A 22,791-nucleotide genomic window follows, 5' to 3' on the forward strand; every position below is an offset into this window, starting at 1 on the left:
TGTGCGTACATTTGTGCATATTCTGAAGACGCCAAAGCCGAAATATAGCAGTGTGTTTCTAGACTATTCTGTCCTAACCAAAGCGATTCAAGAAGTGAACCGCGAGCCCGAGGAGCTCGCCTCACTGATTGTGACGTTCGCCGACGCACGGCAGTGTAACCGCCCACTAGAAAGGACCGTGACCTGCGCCTACCAGCCACAAGAGCAGCGGTCGGGCGGCGAGGGTTTGCATACCGAGCAGCCTCGCTTTTGAGTGCAATGCCAAATGACCTGAATAGTGTCAGCTGATGTCAACTATCACTATGGACTTTGAACCAAGGTTTCTGAACGGTTCGACACTATCAACTACAGATTGTCAATAGTAACCAAATGGAACCATATCCCACGTGTTGTTTTAGAAAACCAGCAATTACAAAATTGTAAGGAACTGTGTGTTGGAGAACGCCGATAAGTTGTTTTTGGTTTTTGGTTTTGGACGTGCCCACTGTCCAGGTTAATGCAAGAAACGCGATCAATGCACAACCAAACATCGCAGGAGCAAAGCACTTGACATGTAGACGAACAAAAGTGGCAAGCTACGGTCCTGGCAAGCGACATCATGACCCAGAACCATGCGGATGAGGTCAGTGAAGTGACACATGAACAAGCATCCAAGTGTGTCGATTGAGCAACATGGCAAGTGGTATCAGATTATGAGAAACGATTGCAAAAATGCTATGCAATGGAAGAAAAAATAGCGAAGTACGGAAAGGTAAGACGAAATGGATGAAGTACGGAAAAGAACTAGCCCTCATGACGCTTCACGTATTAATGAACCATGAAGATGAATGCGAAAAAGAACGAAAGAACCACGATATCTCCATCGATGTGTGCACGGTGTAATTGGGTAGCAGGTTCGTCTTGTCATACTGTAACGATTCACGTTGGTACACGTAACAACACCGACCCTGATAGCAGTAACGCCCGGGATTAGACCCGAGCCGCGTAGAGTGGATGTAATAGGTATTCCGTTGGCGTTGGCGCCTCCAATACATTCACTTTATTTATCATGAGCCTCAAAAGGGCGATTGCTCATGTCATGTACCGATAAGATAAAGCTGGCGATACTTATCGGCACGGTGACTATAAATATCTTATCGGATTCATCGGCTTATCGGATTCACGCCCTTCATCGTCTACCAATTATGAAGAAACGACGGCAGTTGGCCGTCTGTGCCGGTCCACATTATAATACAAATGGCCTTTTTTGTCGTATCGGACACGGCTCAATCAGCCGGTAGCGGCGGACAGGTAACGTCTGCATTAGTGCCGGTCTGTCGGCCGGGCACTGGGCAGCCACTGCACGCCGGGCTGCTCTCCGACCGGCGGCGGCGACAAAAAGTGGGCGGCGCCGCGCGCTCGGTGTCGCCTTTCGCGCCGCTGATTGGCGTATTGGATTACGGCGGCGGCGCCGATTGGGCGCCGGTAGCCGGCCTGGGTGTCGGCCCGGCGTCAGAGCCCGCCGTGATCGGGCAGGGGAGGGGCGCGCCAGCTCCCGGACGACGCAGCGCCACCGCCGCCCGACTGACACACATTCCTTAGTTTATGTAAAGAGAATTGTGAAGCTTAAAAGGAATGTATTCGTCTTGGAACCAAACACATCAGTGACGAGAACGCTGTAAGTGCAAAGAAACTCATACGCCACTGACCTGCATCACTCAATTGATATTTTCGCTAAGACGGAGAACAAAAAAAAAAAAAAACTACAACTTCTATAGCATCGACGAGTGCAACAAGAAAGCTTGAAATTCGCATAAATTCTATAAATGCATCCACAAGCGAGGCGCACGGACATCAAAAACATTCAAAAGCAGCAAAAACGAACAAAACCCAAATACAAAACTTCTCCCATCTCCACATGTCCGCGTTCCATCTCTCCCTTCCCTCATCCTCAGCAAATGAGCACAGCCGCCCGGCGGAGTGTTGGTGTCCCGGGCGGCTCAGTGCGGCGGCAGGCGGCCGGCCGGCAGCGGCAGGCGGCCGGCCGGCGGCTCAGTGCAGCGGCAGGCGGCCGGCTCAGTGCGGCGGCAGGCGGCCGGCCGGCGGCGGCTCGTCGGCCCGCCGCTGGGACGGCGCCGCGCCGGTGGACGCCGCACTCCGGTGACCCCAGCTGGTCGACGGTGCCGGTGTGGCCGCCGCCGCACCCTGCGTCTGCCGCTGGTCGGCGGCGCCCGCCGACATGGTGTCCAACTGAACGACAGGAAAAGGAATCAGACCCACATTGCCATAAATCGAAGCACACGGAACGGAACGGAACGGAACGGAACACTGAGGAAATTGAGAAGGGAGCTTAGGTAAACTTCACAACTATTCAAAACACAAAATGATCAGGAAAATAAGAATGAAGATAGGCGATACGACAGTCGAAACAATCAATTCAAACGCACAACCTCTGAAATACAGTTCATTTGCTGCTGCACACAAGTGTAATGGCAACAGTTCGGCATAGAACATATACCGTTGGATAAAACCCGCAGCACCCACAGTCTGGCAGCGAGGTGGTAGTTTTGATATTTGACTCTACCTTTTCTAAGGAAAATTGCAGTCGAAACATCAAAGACATGTTTTAGAATACATTGTATATTGTCTAATGTCTATTGACAAAATAAGGGTGTGAGTAAATAATATACAACATTCGTGTACTCCTCTAGACCGTTATCTCTCTATCTTCCAGGCCGTCTACGAGATTGCCCGTTACTGACACGTCCTCGGTGAGTCATGCATTGCTAATAAACAACGAAAAGCTCATGTAAAATCTAACAATGCAGGCGCAGCTTACCAGTTTCATAACTTCGTCGGCCTCATCTGCTGGGAAGTCAAAGAGGCCGGAGCCGGCCTGGGCCTGGTAGCGCAGCCGCCGAATGTAGCGCGTCACCGGATTGAAGTCGAAGTTAAGGCGCACGCCCAGCTCTGCCAGCGGAATGCCGACAGGAGGTAACACTAGCACCAAAAAACGAACGCAAATATGAATTCTCTTAATTTCAAGATACAAATTTGCGACGTAATTTCTCTTCACCAAGCATATGTGTTTCATAAATCGAGGTTTAGTAGGTACAATACAGGGTGTAAGTGCCAAAAATTAATTGTGTGCTGAAGGTTATAAGATACCAAATTCTAGTCATCCTCATGACGGCGGCATACCAAATGCGACATGTTTTTTATCACTTATAAGAATCAAAACGTCTTTACGTACGTATGTATGCAATGCATATAACGCGCCAGTTCCCTACCGTCTGGAGCGCCGGGGAGGTATCCACCAGATCTCCCCGGCTGGGGAAGCATCCCCCAGCTCTCCCCATGGCCGGGACGGCACCGTCCCGGCCTGGCCAGGCGGGCCGCCGACGAAGAGCCAAGAAACGTTGCGCGTGTTCCTGTTTGTGTTTTTATGCGAATGTGCCAATAAAACTGTATAAAAAAAGTTCCCTACGGCGGGCTACTCTAGGCGACGTGGCGCTACGGGGGTGAAATTTTTCGACACAAGTCGGACGTGTGCAATCATTTGTCTTATCAACTTTTCGAGGGGTGCGTTCAGCGGTGTGCACGTGGCCAGCAACTGTGCAAGATATACTTGTGCTCTGTGAAAATCTTATTATGATTTGATTGTTTGTGATCGGCTATGGGCGTTTTCCCTCACCCAAAGACAGTGTGGGAAAAGCAAATACATAGACCCGGGACCACACCACAGACTTTGCAAGCGCGAACCTACGAGGAATGTATTTCGAGTGTAATTTGAAGGAGTATTTGGTAATTGTATAATAAAATATTATAAACTGTTCATAACAAGTTACGTGCTGCTACCAGATTCTATGATCAGACAGCATCGTGTCCTTTGGGCGTGGACATTAAAATGACTGGATTGTCAATTGGTAGCACGGCAACTGCGAATGTAAACAATGTTTGCACATTCAAGTCGATTCAGCGGACTCGACCGGGACATATATCACACAAGTGTTTTGCTTTCAAGTATGTTAAGTGATATGGCTTGTTGCATTTTTTTTCGTACATGCACCCAGTAACGTGAGTGCCATGCGTCGGGCGGTGTCCGCCAACGCAGCGGCCCAGTGCAGCGCCGCCGCGCCGTCCGCGTCGGGCCCGTATGACCGAGGCGGAGCGGCAGGCTGAGGCCGAGCGAAATGCGGCACAGCAACGAGCCCGCCGGCAGAGGGAGGCGGTCAGGGAGGCCGAGGTTGCTCGCCAGCGGGAGCGCGCGGACGACGACCGGGTCCGAGAGTTACATGCCGAAAGACAGCGCGCGTTCCGAGCCGCACAGGAGGAGAGGGCCAGGCAGGCCGAGCGTGAGGCGAACGCGGCGCGCCTTCGCCAACAGCGCGAGGCGCAGGAGGAGGCAGAGAGACAGGCCAATCGTGAGGCAAACGCGGCGCGCCCCCGCCAGCATCGCGAGGCACAAGATAAGGAGGCCAGACAGGCAGAGCTGGAGGCCACCGTGGTGCGCGTCCGTCAGCATCGTGAGGCGTAGGAGGAGGAGGCCAGGCAGGTGGAGCTGGTCACTCTTAGAAAAATCAAAACGTCTGTACGTACGTACGTATGTATGTGTGTATGTATGTATGTATTGCATTGTATGCATGTGCGTAACGCGGGAGTTCCCTTTGGAGGGCTGTTGCGCGGTGACGGTGCGGGCTACGGGGGTGAAATTTTCGACACAAGTCGCACGCGTGCAACCATTTGGTCTATTTACTTTTCGACAAGGCCCTAAATACACTTCTCGCGGGGGTGCGTTCAGCGGTTTGCACGTGGCGGGTGCTTCTCTGCGGCGTTTCGGGCCGCTGCCGGCGCCGAGCAAAGGCACGTGCTCTAGACTCGGATAACTTTACAAACTGGTATATTTAATTTTCGTATTTTTCATTGACAGCACAGGTGTAAGTTACTGGCGTGTGATTGTAACGAGAGATGGAACATTTAGCATGACTCCTTCTTCTGACACCACGTTTCTTCAACACGGCGTTAGCGACCTTCTTGGAACCTCTGGACTTGCTGCGTCCACGGCTCAGATTGTTCGCTTTGAAAACTGAGCGAAATCAGAGCCGGGAGGTCATTGACCTTTGAACTTTGTGTATCAAAGCATCCAATAGCGCATGGCATCCAAACAACACAGCATCAAGACCGCAGCATCTAACGATCAAAACATCCAAAAACCTGTGCCAACATACTACGCAGCGCGTAATGCCGCCCCTCTAGTTTCTTTTGATGTTCAAAAGAGGCGATAGATTTGATTGAGCCAGGGATTATATATTCCTGGTCCAAGAGTGGACTGGGTATGTGTTAGCCACATGCCGCTTAACTTAGGCCATGACCTCGGCAAAGGACTGGCTGTGTTTGGCTATAGCTAATAGCTATGACTTCCAGTGCAGACAATGATAGAGAAAACCGTGGTTTACACCTTATTTGGGACTGGATGTAGACGATGAAGAAACAACAAGTGACAAAATCCAAAACTTCATTTAAATGAGCCGGAGCGAGGTAACAAAACGCAAAACAACACTAACATTAGGCGGTTTAGGCCGTTTGCGCAACATTGTGAAAATCAGACCGGCGTCAGTACTTTGAACGTTTGAGCAAGGCAGATCTGAACACTTTCTTGTCTTGTGTTCCTTTCTGATATAAGCGAAAAAGATCAACGGCCAAAGTTATGAAACAATCACAATGCACTGCATGCTCACTGTCATCGGAAGATGCTTCAAGGATCATGAACTCGGAGATTTGGGGAAAGATGTGTAGACCATCGAGGAGCCAGAGATGTAAAGAAGGCGAAGTTAAAACTACTGAAGGCAGATGGAAAGGGCAACAGGCCAAATCGCTCTACAGCACTGACCAAGAAGGAAAATAACACCCTGCACGAGTCGAGTCAATTCGGACGTCACAGCCCAGACGCTCTGCAGACAACAGTCTGGTGGCAAACAGCTCTCCTTTTCGGTCATCGTGGGAGAAACGAAAGTCGCCAGATGACATGGGCAGATGTGAAACTAAAGAAAGATGAGACCGGCCTGGAATACCTGGAGTCCTCAGAGCGCTGCACAAAGACAAGAGATGGTGACGCAGCTGGTGGAAGTAGCCTTCGCACCGAAGCCACTCGAGTGCCCTGAACATCCAAGCCGATGTCCAGTACGAACGTACAAGAAATTTGTCACACTACTCGGGTACAGAGCTCTTGACCGACCAAAACTGAGAGTTGGCGGCAGAGGTTTTCGGCATCTCCACCCGGCTCGTCCGGGAATAGCCGGCGGTCGTATGCGGTGGCGGCACCCTGCTCCGGGAATAGCCGTCGCCGAAACTTCCCAGCAGTCGCCGGAACAGCTCTGAACTTCCTCCGCTATTTCGTTGCGACTAGTTTGGTGTTAGGTTTTAGCATACACTACATAGTACGTCCTTCAGGTTCTCTCCCATTTTACATGCCACGGGAGGATAAGGAAGGAAATTTTCACGGAGACTTCATGTAATAGGCGTCATTGTTCCGGAGAATAAAAACGATACATGGGATATTTTGAGTAAGTCACTGATACCAGCACACACTCTTTCGTGTCCTTCGCAGGTCGATCCATAAGTAGTTGATCTTTGCTGACTTTTTCTACTTTGTTCTAGTTCTTGGTCCATGAGTGCTAAATGATGCGAGCAATCAACTTGTGAGGAATATAAAATACTGACAGGATAAGCAAAGTTATCAAATTCGACCTGTGCAGTGACAGCACAGTGTCCACCCACAGCCAGCTTTACGTCGCCCTGTACTGCGTTGGCGACATCGATGCGGTGGAGGTGCTGACCACAGCAGCGTTTACGTGAAACAGGTCTACTGTAAGATACTGTAGGCAACTATCTGTAGGCAAAGATACTTGTAGGCAAAGAGTGAAACAGTTACGATCAGTCGAGCTTATCTGTGACACTGGACGAATGATCCACCACACAGTACAGCAGCACTAACACAACAGTTGGCCGGTGCCCCCGTGAATGCCTCTCATATGTCGCTAATATTTTCAGATACCATTATAATGGGATAGACAATGGGAACTATTTTGAGTTATATTCTTTTGTTCTACTATTTTTATAACTATTTATAAAATAGTTCCATCCCATTATAATACTACTTGTCTCAGATCTTATCAATCAGTTTCCAGGTATATTTATAAGGGCCCCGATCGGCAGATGGTGCGCACCGACGCACTGATTGGCCTTGACGACGAGATCACCAACTATCAGGACTTGCAATCCATCGGCGCCAGCGAGGCTTGCTGGCGGCTCTGCGAAGAGCCCATCAGCCGGCAGCAGCCAATCGTGGTGACTCTGCAGGTGCACCTGCCCAACCAGCAGCTGGTGTACTTCGAGCCCGGCGGTGAGCAGCAGGCCATCGAGGCCGCCCGGCGCACCCAGCTCACCGTCTGGCTCGAGTACAACCGGGAGTCGGCCGTGGCGGACCAAGAGTATTATGTATTGTGCATGTAATGAGCAGACGTTATTTTCCTTTTTCAACAATATTCTCTTCGAAGTTTTATTCTCACCTAACGGAAGGCATGCAAATCATGCTTCTGTGTGACCTGCTTCCAACACATGGATATATGCCCGAGCCCTGCTTCGGGATTTGACGGATGTAGTTTTGAATTACACTGTCAATTATTAGAGGCACTTACATTACCCGGAATATTTGAAACTTAGCTATATGTAGTGAGACAAACTTGTTGTCATATTCTCCCTTGACAGCTTGTGAAATTTGTTTGTTCTTAATGCGATAGAAGACTGAAACACCAAAGACATGGTGTGAGTTTGATACCGATACACAGCCATACATATACACCTTTCCCCGGGTGGGGTGGGGGCTTGGCCAGCCCTGCCAGCTTCTTTGCGTGTGTTGAAAAAACTGCCGCGCGCAGCGTCGCGATACTTGTATTTGTAAATGGCACATTTGGCACTGAACAGGCCAATGGCGTTGCGTGCTGTCCTGTAATGTGCGCGCTTTAGCAACTCCCTAAGGAAAGTGCAAGGTCCACGTCTCCGGCCCACGGATGACGCGTTTCCCTTCCGCTGGGAGCGTCGCTAAGTCCCCGTGAAGCTAGCTTCCGCCATGACGGTGAACAAAGTCCAGGGGCAGACGCTCGGTCAGGTTGCCGTCTTTCCGGAGGAGCCAGTGTTCAGCCACGGCCAGCTGTATGTACTGTACGTGGCTGCATCGCGGGTCGGCCGGCCGGCAGATATGAGGATCGCGCTGCCCAGACGACAGTGAGGTAATACAGGGACGACACCCAATGTGGTGTATACGGAGGTGATGGGCCGAGGTGATAGCCAGTAGATCGACGGACCGCAGTGGTGGCGTGTAGCCAAGGCGCTACGAGCAGAGTGGAGAGTAGGGAGGAGATGGTATGTACCTTTTTGTATATAGCGTTCTTCATTGTGATCGCTTTGTCGACGAACCGTGGATGCCGTTTTTCCAATGAACACCTCGCGGCGTTGCAGCGGCGGCTGTCCGAGCTGGACTGGCCGGCACGCCTACCGGTGTCCGTGTCGTGCTGGCAAGCGACATTCACGCCCTTGCAGACAAGGTGTTGCGCTTCAACAAGCTTTGCCTTTGGCTCGAGTCCGGCTTCACCATGCCGACGAGCTGTGGAAAAGTTTCCGGCTGTCACACAGCGGTGAAGGTGCCGACACCACAGAGGCTGGCCAGGACGACTTATGGGAGGTGATCGAGAACTTTGTGGTCGGACCAGCAGTTGACGCCGCCGCCAACCGCCACAACGGAGAGCAGTGTGACCGACGCGTAGATGACGACAACGAACTGGACGCCAATGGAATCGACGTCACCATGTGTCACGTTCTCCACTGCGCCGTTGCTAACGGCTGGCTGACACACTAAAACCGGACAACGACGTTATTATATGGACAGATGTGACCAGAAACTCTTTAAGCACGTTATAAAAAAAAAAACAGTAGACATTATCAGTGACGCAAGTGATCGTGATTGGCCGCACTGCTCGAACTGTTCGAGCTGGCCGAAAACTGGGGCAGAGCTATTACGATTTTTGTGACTTTACTTGAATTAAGTTGATTTTAGCAAGCGACTGTTGTATGTATGTACTTACTCGTGCCTGCGTGTACTTTATGAGTGTCTGTGTCATTTACATTTGTCAGTGACTTGAGGCAAACAATGATGCACCTCGTGGAATGTTTCACAAATACAATACTAGGTACTACGTTATCAGTCTGCTGAAAGACCGCGACGGTCGTATCAGGAAAAGTTGTTACGCTGATGAGTAGTATATCACCAATGACGCCATGCGAATCGTTTGGCGTGACATCCTCCGTGTGCTTTGGAACCCTATGACGTCTGACGTTTTAAATGAAAGACAATGCTACCAAATCTCGGTGTCCTGTGCTACAGCCAAATACCGAAGTCTGGAACGCAAAATGTACCCTAAAGGCGGCCGCACACTGGGCCATTCGGCGGGCGAGATTCCGCAAAAGCGGAATGTCGCGGGCGACATTCCTACAGCGGCTTTCCGCTTGTTTTCAGCAGTTTACAGGACCATTCGGCGGTGCGATTTTCTACTTAGTATTTTCAGGAACTTTATGTGAAACATTTTATGATAAATATAAACGAATGCAAACTAAATACAAATACAATATTTGCTTATTTAATGCGATTATGCTATATTTCTGTAAAATAAAGTTTTGAATATCTATTAATTTGACATAATTTCTGGAGGAAGTTGCAAAAAAATAAAGCTCGTGATTAATGTAAACAACCGTGTTTGTCGGCAAATGCAAGAAACCTAAGGCCTGTACACATTCAGCTGTTGTGCTGTTGTCAGCTGAAATAGGCTCCGCCCACCGCCTCTGGCTGACGGAACTGTATACATTTGGCTGATGAGAAATGTCAGCACTGGCTGACTGTTTACAAATATGGCGCTGTAAACAAATATTTCGTCTCATCTTCATGTTCTTTATTAATACAATACTAAAGCAGTTAGATATATGATCAAAATATTTACTGACAATGTGCGAAAGTAATAAGTATTTTTCTTGTATCGACAATTAATTATGAAACCAAATATATGTGAATAGCGCCAACATGGTGTCCAAATTTCATTTATCTGCAGTGCTCAATAAAAATCTGGCACGTGATTTGCTTTCATGCGCCACTACCAGTGTCTAAATGCGTCATTTATGGCTTTTGCTGACGGCTCGGCATCTCTGCACTTGCTTTCTCGTAGCAGCACAGCCCGTCAGCCCATGCTGCCGGCAGCAGAGAGGTGACGTCATGTTGCATGTGCAACATAACGTCATCAATTTTTCAGCCAATAGTGTGAGTGATTCTCGGCTGACAACAGCACAGCAGCTGAATGTGTACAGGCCTCTAAAGACAATTGTGGAGAGGCACATAGTAACCCATTATTGGAAAAACCAATGAAGTGTATAAAAACCATTTAATATGGGGAAAGAAGTGCCGCTACGATTTTTTATCAAGTGAAGTCTATTTCTCGGCTGCTCCATCAATAGTTGGTGAGTTTCAAGTTCCACAATTTCGGGTGTCCGCGGCGTCGCCGCGGAAAAAGCTGAACCGGTCCAGCTTTTTCCGCAACTCCGCGGCTGTTCGCGCGCATGCGCACTCTACCCGCGGACAGCTAGCTGGCAGCGGTCGGCTGATAATTTTGTCGTTTCGGCAGCTGATTCGGCGTCCACGAAAGCGTAATGTCGCCACGGAATTGCGTTTTTGCGGAATGTCGCCCGCCGAATGGCCTAGTGTGCGGCCGCCTTAAGTGTTATCATTCATCACCGACATTTCCGCAGAGCATTTGAAATTATATCCCTTTCGGAACCCAGCGAGGAGTGGTGTGGCTTCCTTTTGCAGTTCTTTGCTCGACTGACCATACCACACGGGTATAACCTTTTTCTGCATAGGGTTCTTCATTGTGTAGTGTTTTGTAGTCAAGATGTGTTGTGTGTTCATTTGCGTGTAAGAACGTTTCGACTTTTGAGGATGCCAAGACGCGCGAGTCAATCAGCTCGGGAGGCAAACGCAGTCGCCCAGCGCCGTCGTCATGCGTGTCATCGTCATCAACCACTCAACCATCATCCGGTCATTCATCGTCTGTGTGACCACGCCGCCGTCAACGGGACGCCCAAACTCAGTGACGAGCGCTATCTCAATGCACGGCAGCCAACACGCTGCGACATCCCGGCACGTAGCATGGAGGTTGGCGCTGATTGGTGAGCCAGACACCTTGGCACGGTCTGCGGCGCGACACGCAACAGCGTACTACCTGACACGCTACGAATGGGGTGCAAATGCAAACCCACACATTCACCGTCACGTCATCAGTGAATCCTTCTCACGATTCTAACACCAGATGCAGAAGTCTCTGAAGCGCAAAGTGGCAGAGATTGATCGAGAATTGCGAGCCGGAGATCCCATTTTGGGGAGCAATGCTTCGCGCGGCGCTGTTGAGACGTGCGTGAGCGCGGCCTAGCGTGGCTGTAACCAAGAGTATGTTGGACACATTGGTCGATGCTACACTTACTGGAACGCCGGCTTTACAAAAGACGAGGAGCGCACACTTGACTTTGTTTACGACCGTAAAACGGCCGTTTGTCGTGTCAGCATGGCCGTCCAGCTGGACGACGCTCTTGCTACTGAAGACTTTGTCGCCATTGACGAGCTCTACGTGTGCGGAATCAACGGCAACGGGATCAAGAGGCGACGTGTTCGGTGTAAGGACGTGTCAAGCAGGTAGGTTGCATGCCATGGCGTCTCCGCACCGAGGCGGCTGTGGTTAAGGATAAACACGATCCTCGTATCTATCAGCTCCTCATTACACAGGAGGCCTTAATGGCAAAATATGCCATACTGTGCTGTACCAGGATGTGTTAATGTGTCGAAACAGGGTAAAAGGCCTGATGTAAAATGGTTTTGCTCTCCCAAGGAACAAACCAGGGCCGATTTGTGGTGGCAAAAATTAAAAGGAATGGGAGACTTAGCGACGTTAAGGACCCTCGGGTCTGCTCAGAACATTTTGGGCCTGAGGACTATCAGAGAGATCTAAAGTTTGAGCTGCTGCACCCAGGAACTCCCTTGCCTCTTTCCAAGGTCAAACTGACCAACACTGCGTGTCCAAACAGAAACATCCCTTCGAGTCATCCTGCAAGGTAAATTTTGATTCCACTGTGGTCAGGCAGTTCCGATGAGGTCATATCCACCCAAAAAAGGTGAATGTAGAAGACGTTAAGGCGTTCGAGGACCTAATTGGCCCTTACGCCGTCAGCATGAAAAGGCTTAAGCTATTACTCTGTTAATGTTATGTTAAATCTCGAACTGGGGCCGAGCTCTTCCAATTTTTGTTAATTCACTTGAATAAAGCTGACATTAGCACACGATTATTGTGTGCACTGTGTTCCCATGTGTATCTTATGACCTGTGATGCTTACAACAGCTGAGAGATTGATGTATGTGGCTGCACGTTGCTGTGTAATCGCCAAAGTTTCCAGTTTATTCCCTTGTTCTACTCACATATATCCTCATGCATACATTTGTATGTTTCCGTCAAGGATGTTGAAATAAAAATAATGATGATAAAAATGATGATGATGATGATGTCGATGTATTACATTTATCAATGACTCAAGGCCTGGCAAACACTAATCCACCTCGTGAAATGCTTCACAAATACAATACTACTACGTGATCAGTCTGCTGAGAGACGAAAACGGCCGTATCAGGAAAAGTCGTTATGCTGATGCCTGGCATCTTAACGATGACGCCATGCAAATCGTTTGACGTGAAATGATTTATTATAATATGTGGGGAAAATATTAACTTGCATTAACAAAAATGCAACCAATCTATCGCACCATCGATTTCGAAGTCGCAGCTCATTAGTCGATGAGGCAAACAATAGGACCGAGGACCAAGCAAGGCATATAACGCACGGTGGTGTGCATATGCAATCCGCGGCAGACGCGTCCATTCTATCGTATCGTCGGCGAACAGTGGATGCCGTTTTCCAGGGGCGTCGCCACGGATTTTTGAGTGGGGGGGTCGGGTTTCCGGTCTTCGTCTTGATGGGTAGGGGTGTTTTTAGCCACACTCCCGGTTTTTTCGTGTGCCCGGAGAAAAACCTCGGCGCAGCGCCGCGAAAGCAGCGGTATATCTTATTGTACATCATTTTTGCATCGTGCATAAAAATCAAGCAGAGGTCACCTGAGGTCAGGTCACAATGTCATGTCAAGTTCAGTTTTAATGCCTCTTAAAACTGCAATCTTGTCATTCCTATAGATTATCTCCTGACTCCTATAAGTCTGAAATTTGGTGTAATGAATGGGATTATAAGTGCCAACAGTTCATGAATCTGGGATTTTACATCTGAGAAGCGAAGTCAAGTCAAAGAGGTATGTAACCTCACCAATCATGATAAGATATGGGAAAAAGCACGATGCCCTCTGCTTTGAAAGAATATGCTAAAAACGCTAGATACTTTTGTAGCCATGGCACCTTGTTCATTTTAGTGATAAGGTGCAGTGATAAGGTTCCAGTGGTGACTGAAATGGTCAGTCATTAGGTCATCAAAGGTCTCTAACACATTTTCGACAACAACTTTTGATGGAGACGTTGTAGAGCGATGACAGCACCTGGAGTGTGTTCAGCTCAGTAACACAGATCGATCCATATGCAGCAGGTTCTTTTCCGGTCAGGTCATGACCTTTACCTGATGTCAAGTTTTCTATTCAAGTTTTTAAGTTCAAATTGTAAGCCATGCGACGTGTTTCGACGAAACAAAAACGATGGTGATAACATGAATATCATGCACATTCACTGAATCATAGGTTGTTACAGAACAAATGTTTCGGCAAAATCCGTCAGTTTAGCTGTTTGGACTCTATGGTACACAAGCCATAGACCCGAAGTCATATCTGAGGCGAAGTTGGCGAAAGAGCTTTAAAAAGCTATCGGATACGCTTTCTGTGTTGCTGTAGCTCTTATTCGTATTTTGCGGGTCGCTAAGGTAAAACGTTTACCAACGTAACGCATAAGGCATGCTTTCGGCCCCTGATCGAGGTAGAGTTTCGCGGAAGAGCGAAAATGCTGCCCGTGATGAGAGAAAGCCGATGATGCCCAATTTCAAGGTCTTGGCCGGGTCATCTTAGGTCAACGCCCAAAAGTAGGAAAAATCTGGCCGCCTGTTAGAACTTAGTGAGCCGTAGCTGTTATCGGGGTCCCGAGTACGAGTTCGATGTTAGTCTTGAACAAAGATGATGACTCCATGCATTTTGGGTAGATCGGGTCGGGTCAGGTCAGGTCATTTATCAAAACTACTTCAAACGGTTCAAACGGGCGCTAAACTCGAAATCAGCCCCAAAAACCACACTTGTAAGTGGAAGCAAATAAAACTAAAAAAAGTTAACCAAGGTCATCCATATTCGAATCATGGGGCCAATTTTTTTTTTAGAATAGGTGTAAAATTCATTAACTCGAGGTCACTGGAAGTTTCGTTGCAATATACTCCTTTTTGCGCGTCTTATTAGGAAAGCCCCAGAGGGATCCACCATCTGACCTCATTTCCCCTATGCAGGTAGGTCCGAGGGTAGCAGGGCTGAGGCTAGCCAGGTACCTCGTAGCTACTGATACGTCATCCGACGAATCGACTGCAACCATTATTTTGACAATCAGACTAACGCTTGGGTCAGTTTTGACGCGCTCGCTCATTTGAGGGATAAAAAGGGACTAAAATCATATTGTCATGCTGATGTTCTAGCCCACAGCGTATTGACCTATAAGCAATAGGGACTAGGGAGCTCTTGAAGCGATTTTGAATCTGACGTTGTATTTGTTGATGTTGCTGACGCCAACTTCCCTGACATGATAGCTAAAAAAAGCATACTCAGCATCGCCAAAAGTGGGGGGGGGTCGACACCCCCGGTTCTGACGAGTGGGGGGGTCGCGACCCCCCTGACCCCCCCGTCGGCGACGCCCCTGCCGTTTTCCAACAAAAAACTATCCGAGCTGCAGCGGCGGATGTGCGAGCCGGACCGGCCAAAGTTTGGGAAATATTGACTGTCGCGCAGCGCCGAGGGAGCCGACAACACAGAGGCGGATCAGACGACCTCTCGGATGCCATCGAAAACTATGTTGTGAGTAAGCAGCTGCCGACCCAACAACGGAGAGCAAAACGGTTAACGTGTATAAGATGAAGACAACAAACTGCATACCAGTGAAATTGACGTTACAATGTGTCACGCTCTCAGTTGCGCCTTTTAGTCATAGGCAAGCGAAATCAAGGTACAAAAGCGCATGTATTTTTAGTGCTTTAGACAGGCTGGTAAACGAAGACTGATTTCTCCGAAAGCTACCAATTGAAATAAACAAGCGAAATGTGTGTCGCACACGGCTATCGGTCAGGCTATCGACGTCATGACGACAGTCAACCAGGTCGCGGGGAAGATGGACAACAACATCACCTCTCGAAGCGTAAGGAAGGTAGTGCTATATCCGGTGAGCCATACCCATCCACAAATTTGTTCACCACCGCCCAGAGGTGGCCAGGGCGCGACATCCAATGTGGTGTACACGGAGGTGATGGGCCGAGGTAGTGGCTGGAAGATCGACGGACCGCACTGGCGGAGTGTAGCCAGGACGCTACAAGCAACTTGGAGAGTAGGGAGGAGCGGTACGTGACCTTTTTGTATATATCATTCTTCATTGTGTAGTGTTTTGTAGTTAAGGTGTGTTTTGTGTTGATTTGTGTGTGAGAACGTTTCGAGGATGCCTCGGTGCGCGGGTCACGCGGCCCGGGAGGCAAACGCAGCCGCCCAGCGCCACCGCCGTGAGCGTCTCGCACAGGCGCAGCGCGAGGCCGAAGCGTTGCGGAACGCTAAGCGCAACCGCCAGCGTTATGCTGTCCTGGTTGTGAATAACTAAATCAGTAGCGTGTTCTACTTACTGATTATGCCATCGAGACAAGTACTACGAAAAAAGTGAAACTACTCCAAGATATACGAGATCGCATGGCGACGTAAGATCTGCGAGTCTGTATTTACATGTGGCTTTTCAAACAAGTAGACAGAACTCAATACTCATTACCCTTGACGGGTCCGCTGGCTCAGTCAGTATAACTGAGTTGATGTCGGCATAGGTATGGTCGTGGTGGATTATCACGAAACGAATTCAACATTGATTAGGAGTGAAAACAAACAGTCCCGATCAATCGAGCCAATATGTGACAATGGACGAATGACCCACCACACAGTACAGCATCACTGTAACACAACCGTTCTGCTCCCGTGAATGCCTCTCCCATTTCGTGAATGTTGTCAGGCACATCAATAAAGGCCTCGACCGGCAAATGATGCGCGCTGGCGAGGTGATAGTCAGGCAGACGGCGGGACCAGGCCGACACGGACGACAGGAAAAACTGCCTTATGAAAACCTCGCCGAGCTCGGCGGCGGCTGTGCGAGCCCGATCAGCCCCGCATGATCGCTAGCTCGTGTCCGAATGCCTAGCGACAAAACAGCTAGTGTCATTTGAGCTAGTACGTTTGAGCTAGTGCTACAAAAGAGCTACCTAGTGATGTAAAAGCTAATGTTAAAATAGCTAGTAACTTATAAGAGCTAGTCCCAAGGAGAGCTAGTGGTGCAAAGAGCTAAAGCACATTTTAGCGTTCCCTAAAAACACGGTGCGCAGAAATGGTCAGAGCATGCTCGCAGTCATAAAAATAAAGCATAATCGACAACATTAGTTGAAAACTGACCCGATTTATTCAAACCTTGAACTTCAAACTAAATTCTCGCAGTTATCAGATCCGGTGATTCATTTGTATCATTTTGTGGGGTTTATACCGATGGATCGGCATCCACTGCCGTTAGTTTTCAGGTTGGCAGGACTGTAATTGAAAAAGAACACACAATCATCCTCCTGATCCAGCCCGGGTGGAAATTTTAACCGCAGTAAATTCTATGCTGGAATCGGCGGCAACTACGAACCAAGCTCCCAGAAGAAATATCAGTGAAATCGAAATCGAGTCACGAAGCACAGTCTCTAGCACCGAAACGAAAATCATTGTCTGCACGGATTATTCGAAAAACAATCCGTGCTGGCAAGCAACATTCAGGCCCGTGGGGACAAGGGGCCGCGCTTCACCGAGTTCTGCAATTAGCTAGTCTGGATTCGCCAGGGTGACACACTGAGAAATATTCGGGCTGTTGCGCAGCGGCAAGGAAGCCGACACCACAGAGGCGGATCAGACGACCTCTCGGATGCCATCGAAAACTATGTTGTGAGTAAGCAGCTGTCGACCACGACAACGGAGAGCAAAACGGTTAACGCGGAGATGAAGGCAACAAATCACATCCCGATGGAATTGACGTCATCGTGTGGCACACTCTCAACTGTGCCTTAGAGTCATACACAAGCAAAATCAAACAGCAAGGACGCTAAACATCCATCGCAAAAAAAAAAACATCAGACATGCGCTAATGGTTAGTTGTTTGATGGGAAGTGTGCGAAAATAAATAAGGAATCCGAAAACATTCCAGATTCATTCAACTGCCGGGCGAGCTATCAAAGTGTACAATCGCCGGCTGAGGAGTGAGGATGTTATAGAATGAACTCCAAATACCGTAAAAAGAGTAAAAAGAGAATAGCAACTACGATATTTAAAACTACCTTGTCCCTCACTCCCCAACGTCAATCTATATGTAGAGTGGATTCGTTGTATTATTGGTTGTATTGTTGTGTCTGCAAGTTTTAAATCATTTTGTGTTGCAAGTTATTGTCGGAGTTTGGTTTTGCTTCAAGATTGCAAAGAAACAGCTAAATTATCTGCGCTGTCGTTACATGGCTTGTCATTTGTTGTATACTGAAAAGTTAGTACTGCCGGCATCTTATCTGCAACGTGAAACAACCCGTAATTGACCTACTTTTTATTGTTTACTTGAGTTCATGTTTTTATTGTATCATTCTGATCGTTTGCCACTCTTCTGCTCTCGTATTCATTTTCGTCACCATCATCAGCTGTTCTGCTCCTAAATGAAATGGCAGTTGTTTTTCAGAAAACCAGTCAATACAAAATTCAGCAGCGAGTTTAAGTTCTGTCAATTAGTGTTGTGATGCGGCCAAATGTAAGAGTCGCCTGGCATCGAAAATGCAACATCGAACAGTATCACGAAGACGAAATATGTACAATATCGAACAGTATCACGAAGACGGATCGAAACAGCAAACCATTCTCAGACCCCTGTCTGCTACCGGCCCAAGCAGTTTGCCAGTGAATGGCTTCGGCCCCGTCAGCGCCAAAGGCTGCGAATCAGACAACGGAGCGCTGGATCGGAATCAACCTTGTGTCCTGCCTAAAGTCTGAATACATAAACTGTTGCCCTAATAGTCGACGCTAAAGGAGTGTAGGCCGTCGACCCCACCATCCCACCAATTAGCCCGCTCACAGACTACAAGAGCCTCACAGGCACTGTAGCTGCAGAAAAGGCTGCAGCGTTTCCACCGACTCCGACTCAGACTCGACATTCGGGGTGACAACATCAGCAACAGGAAATAGTGCCCTCACTACATCTAATCAGTGCATTCATTTCACCCCAGCCTGTGCGCCGACGGCAGTTGTGACCGGTGACCCGGGCAGGGTGACTGACCTCTGACCAGCGCGCTGGTAGCGTCCTCCAGGAAGGCCGTGTAGCGGACCAGCTGACTGAGCCGCTGGTACTTGGTGAGCAGCAGTTCGGGACCGCAGGCCGGCGTCAGACTCGTCACCGACATGAGCGTGCAGGCTGTGCGCAAACTGCGCTGTCTGCGCACCAGCACACAGCGGACACAAAGGCGTTAGAACAGCAATAGGTAATGCAACACAAATTAATAGAAGCACCAATCAATGCAAGTAGGTAAAAGCGAGAGCTCAAGCCCCACACCAAATGCCGTTGCATACCTACCTACGTTCCGTTTCCTGGCGAGTCTATATTTATCGTCTTTTGTACGTTCATGACGTATTTGAATGCCGTTAAATTTGTTGCGTTTCTTGTCAGTGTATTATTACAGCAGGCACTTCGTAAGTCGACAGCACAACACGGAATATTGGACTTGAACTAAACAAAGCACGCCGACAGCCTCGTCCGCATTTCCTCAAAAGAAATCCCCATATTATGACAACTTGACGGTAACAAATATATAAAGGAATTTTATAAAACTCACCTTTCGGTTTCCCGGCGAATTCTTCTTTGAGACGACTGCGCTTCTGGAGACGCCTCATACGGATCTCGGGCCCTGCGGCGCCTGAAAGGTGTACCATTTTGTGGGGCCCGTTCGGTTTGATCCCTCACCCTTCACTTTTCACCATCTATCGTTATTTAATGAAACAGTTTAACACAAACAAACAAACAAACAAACAAAACTTGTAAAGGAACGCATTCCCCGTCTTCCAAAATTTGTTTTGAAGAGCTTCGAGATAGACCGGCCTCGAAAGCAGCAGAAAGCAGACGAGAGCAAGGCCATATAATAGTTTCTTAGGCCTTGTAGGCCCTAGTAGTTTCCGACCCCCACCGGACACGATTTGGTAGCCGAGGTCTGTGACGTCAGCCGGGCGTGAAGTTTTCCCTTCACCATAGGCTTCACACACAAACCGGCCGAAGTTCATGCCAGGATAGCCCGGCTTGAAAGTGCAAAAATGATTAAATTTTGCCCTCAATAGATTCATTGCTTCATTTTATAACTAAAAACGTCCGTTATTAGGACTCAATGAAGGTAAAAAGTACTCAAAATCGAAGTTCAAGAAGATGCTGTCCGAGCACAATCTGGTAACATCACGTGACCTCTTTTAAGCAGAATGTATATAATTCAAGGATGTTATTACACGATTGCTGCCTAAAACATCATAAATAATACGCTTGTAACATTTATTGCTTCTGTTTAAGTCATAACATTGCAAAACGCAAAGTTTATCATGGAAGTCACGTGACCAAAGGTATAGCAGGGGTTGGGACAAGCACTCAAAGGATTTCAAGTTTTTTAATTAAATTATATAAGTTTCATGATGAAATTGAAAGAATGTATTTTTTCCTAATGAAATACAAATTTCTGTATGTAAAATATTTTCCTTATGGGCGAAATTCTCCATATAAGAAATGTCAGTGACGTCACCAGGGCTTTACTGGGCTTTACTCAAAACATCGGACCTACCTGTTTCTTATAGGTATCTTGGTAGTTTCTAGGGCCTTGATAATAGTGACGAGAGCAGACGACACAAAAATGAAAAAATCAAGAAAAAATATCATGCACGAGACTTCTCATGAAACTTTGAGAGGCTCCTCCGATTTTGAGGAGTAGGTCATTCACACGACATCCCCAATAAAAAAGTTTCAAGAAATGGAATACAAAATCAAAGGAAAATAAATTAATGTTTGCACTTTGCGATATTTTTTTTGTTCATTTTTAGCATGCAAACTGGAAAGGCAAATATAAATTGGAAATGGAAGCCCAATGAAAGTCAAATCGTACTGCTACAAAATTAAAAAAGTCTTGACCCCACAGGCCAGAGTTAGGTACGGGCAACAGGTAAACCGGTACGGGCAAAGCGTGTGCTTGACTTTTATGGGACATCGGATTTACGTAATATATTTAGAGAAAAATAACAAGCGAACAAAATAACCTTCAATTAGAGTGCATCAAAGGCCCTTATTACTATAAACATGTGACGCCTTAGTGTTTGCGATGTTTTATGTAATGCTTGCTCCATAATCAAAAAGGCGCTACGGATGCTTTGTACCTAACTAATTAATTAATGCGTGATTTTCACTCGTGATAAATCTACTCCTATTCAGGATTCATATATGGTGAGAAAAATATGGCGTGAGATTCCCCATTTCAAGGGTTCACGAAATTTGCAACGATCGACTTCGCTTCATCGCGGCCAATCTACATGTGCTACCAAATGCAGAGAACAGCAAGGTTATGAAATATAAAATTGGCTCAAGCAGACGCCAGAAGGCGGAATAAAAGATCTCTGCATTCATCATATAAAAACACGGCAGCCCATGAGCCCATGAAATATTCGCCCAACGCTGCACTGTATCACAAAAAAGACACCTCACACATTTCTCTCGTCCACATCCACCTCACCTGGTGTCGCGCCGTGCCGCGTCGGGCCGGGCGCGGCCCTGCCATGGCGTCTCCGGGCCGCCGCTCACCCACTGGCCGTCGCCGCCGGCGCCCAGCGCGCTCATCCGCGACGGATTCATGATCAGAGAACTGCCGAGGGAGCTGAAACAAGCAAGCGTTCATCGAACATGAACGGAGGCAGTGACAACTGTATGCAGAATGTTTAGTTGTAATTTTCACCCAAAATGTAGTCACCTGAGGTCACAGCAGTATGACGATAATCTCCAAGCGTTGCAAAACAGCCGCCGTTGTCACTTGTCGCTTAGTCTGTGGGGTAGTAATTAAGCATTACTGGCGGCCTAAGTCGAAGCACGGGGGCACGGGGCTAGCCGCTAAGTTGATTTAACTGCAAAATGCGAAAATAGATGGCCGGGGCCTGGAGGGTAACTTTCCTTCCATGGCGTAACGTAAAAAAGTATTTTCGCAGAATGAGCCCGGAGACGCCATCCCCTTCCGTTGACCGTTCTGTCGGCGACTGGGTGTAGCAAGGCTAGTGGGTACGGTCTCGTCGCTGATGTCCAGCACAGCACGCAAACCAGCTTCGCTGTGCAACTGCAAGTGCAACGGAAGTGAAGTGAAAGGCAACAATTCTTTCTGACGGGCGTTCCGTTCGGCAGTTCGGTTATATCTATCGTACTCAAGCCAAGTGGCATAGGTTTACGCATAGGTACTCAAGCCATCCCAGTTTACGTTTTGCTGGCATCAACATATAGGCAGGTACTGATTAATTTGAATTTGAGTTAGGTACTGGCGGTTGGTAGGCGGTAGCTGCGCGGATACGCGGCACGGCTATATCGATATCGTTTATATAGCCTTGATCGATATGGCCGTAAGCACATCACGGCTTAGCAAAAGTCGCATATAATACTCACCAATCAAAATCGATGGTATCGCAGCCAGCAGGCAGGCTTGCGTTACGGAAACCCAGCGTCAGTGAAAAAAGAGTACCTACGTATGAGCACGGCCTTGATCAGCACAAACGCTCAAAAAGTAGGAGAAAGCCTGGGAGAAAGCAGTCATACACTGGTTATATGGCCTTGCATAGACTACTGCTCGCCGCTCGGCGGCGCGGCAAGAGATAAAAGCCAAATTGCTGCCAGATTGGGCTACTGTTCACTTCACGAGCTTCTTGGCGGTTTTCACCCAAATAACTAGTGTAATATAGCGCCAGACGGTCACAGCCTTATCTTTCGAAAATCATGCTGATAAAGAAAAATACCTAACCATATTTTTCATCTGATGAAATTATATTTAGTTTTAATCTTAAGACTACCTTTCTTGGCTTTTGCAATGATTTTGACCATAATTTTGACATAAAATTTGTGACTTTGGCAGCAAGCCTGTTGTCATGGCAACCTCGGCTATGGCCTTGACATCTTGCCTTGTTGACATACTTGTTGACATCGGCGATTGAGATCGATGGGCCGAGTGTAGATTCGGTTGCATCTTGGTTGCATCTGGGCCATTGACAGTGGCGGATCCAGGGGGGGGCTGCGGGGGCTGGCAGCCCCCACCCAAGGAAAACTGGCGCCACTGCGCCGAAGGCGCAGTTGGCGCCAATTTTCAATTCGCAACTCATCGGAGTGCCGCATACTAGCCCCGCGTT

The 22,791-nt window shown here is 48.2% G+C and overlaps 1 protein-coding gene across 3 annotated transcripts; it reads right to left on the reverse strand.

Moving 5' to 3' along the window:
* Positions 1 to 1,732: 1,732 nt before the first annotated feature.
* On the reverse strand, positions 1,733 to 22,314 carry LOC122367698. 3 transcript variants are annotated; one of them, XM_043341033.1, is made up of 7 exons: positions 22,058 to 22,314; positions 21,381 to 21,452; positions 21,147 to 21,287; positions 19,224 to 19,304; positions 18,671 to 18,825; positions 2,819 to 2,949; positions 1,733 to 2,229 (listed from the first exon to the last, which is right to left on the reverse strand). In XM_043341033.1, the coding sequence occupies exons 3-7, from the start codon at positions 21,263 to 21,265 to the stop codon at positions 2,056 to 2,058; spliced, it is 660 nt and encodes a 219-aa protein (XP_043196968.1). In that variant the 5' UTR covers positions 21,266 to 21,287; positions 21,381 to 21,452; positions 22,058 to 22,314; the 3' UTR covers positions 1,733 to 2,055. The 3 variants fall into 3 exon arrangements, with proteins under 3 accessions (XP_043196968.1, XP_043196970.1, XP_043196969.1); XM_043341035.1 differs by lacking the exon at positions 22,058 to 22,314 and adding an exon at positions 21,578 to 21,732; XM_043341034.1 differs by lacking the exon at positions 21,381 to 21,452.
* Positions 22,315 to 22,791: the final 477 nt, after the last annotated feature.

This window comes from Amphibalanus amphitrite, unplaced genomic scaffold (genome assembly GCF_019059575.1).
Source record: "Amphibalanus amphitrite isolate SeventyFive unplaced genomic scaffold, NRLGWU_Aamphi_draft 000890F_arrow, whole genome shotgun sequence".
NCBI classification, from domain to species: domain Eukaryota; kingdom Metazoa; phylum Arthropoda; class Thecostraca; order Balanomorpha; family Balanidae; genus Amphibalanus; species Amphibalanus amphitrite.

Coding starts and splice junctions, on each gene's coding strand:
- LOC122367698 (XM_043341034.1), bottom strand. CDS start 21,265: ATGAATCCGTCGCGGATGAGCGCGCTGGGCGCCGGCGGCGACGGCCAG. Junction 19,305..21,146: donor GCGGCACGGCGCGACACCAG/GTGAGGTGGATG, acceptor TACACCTTTCAG/GCGCCGCAGGGCCCGAGATC. Junction 2,230..2,818: donor CCGACGAAGTTATGAAACTG/GTAAGCTGCGCC, acceptor CCTGTCGTTCAG/TTGGACACCATGTCGGCGGG.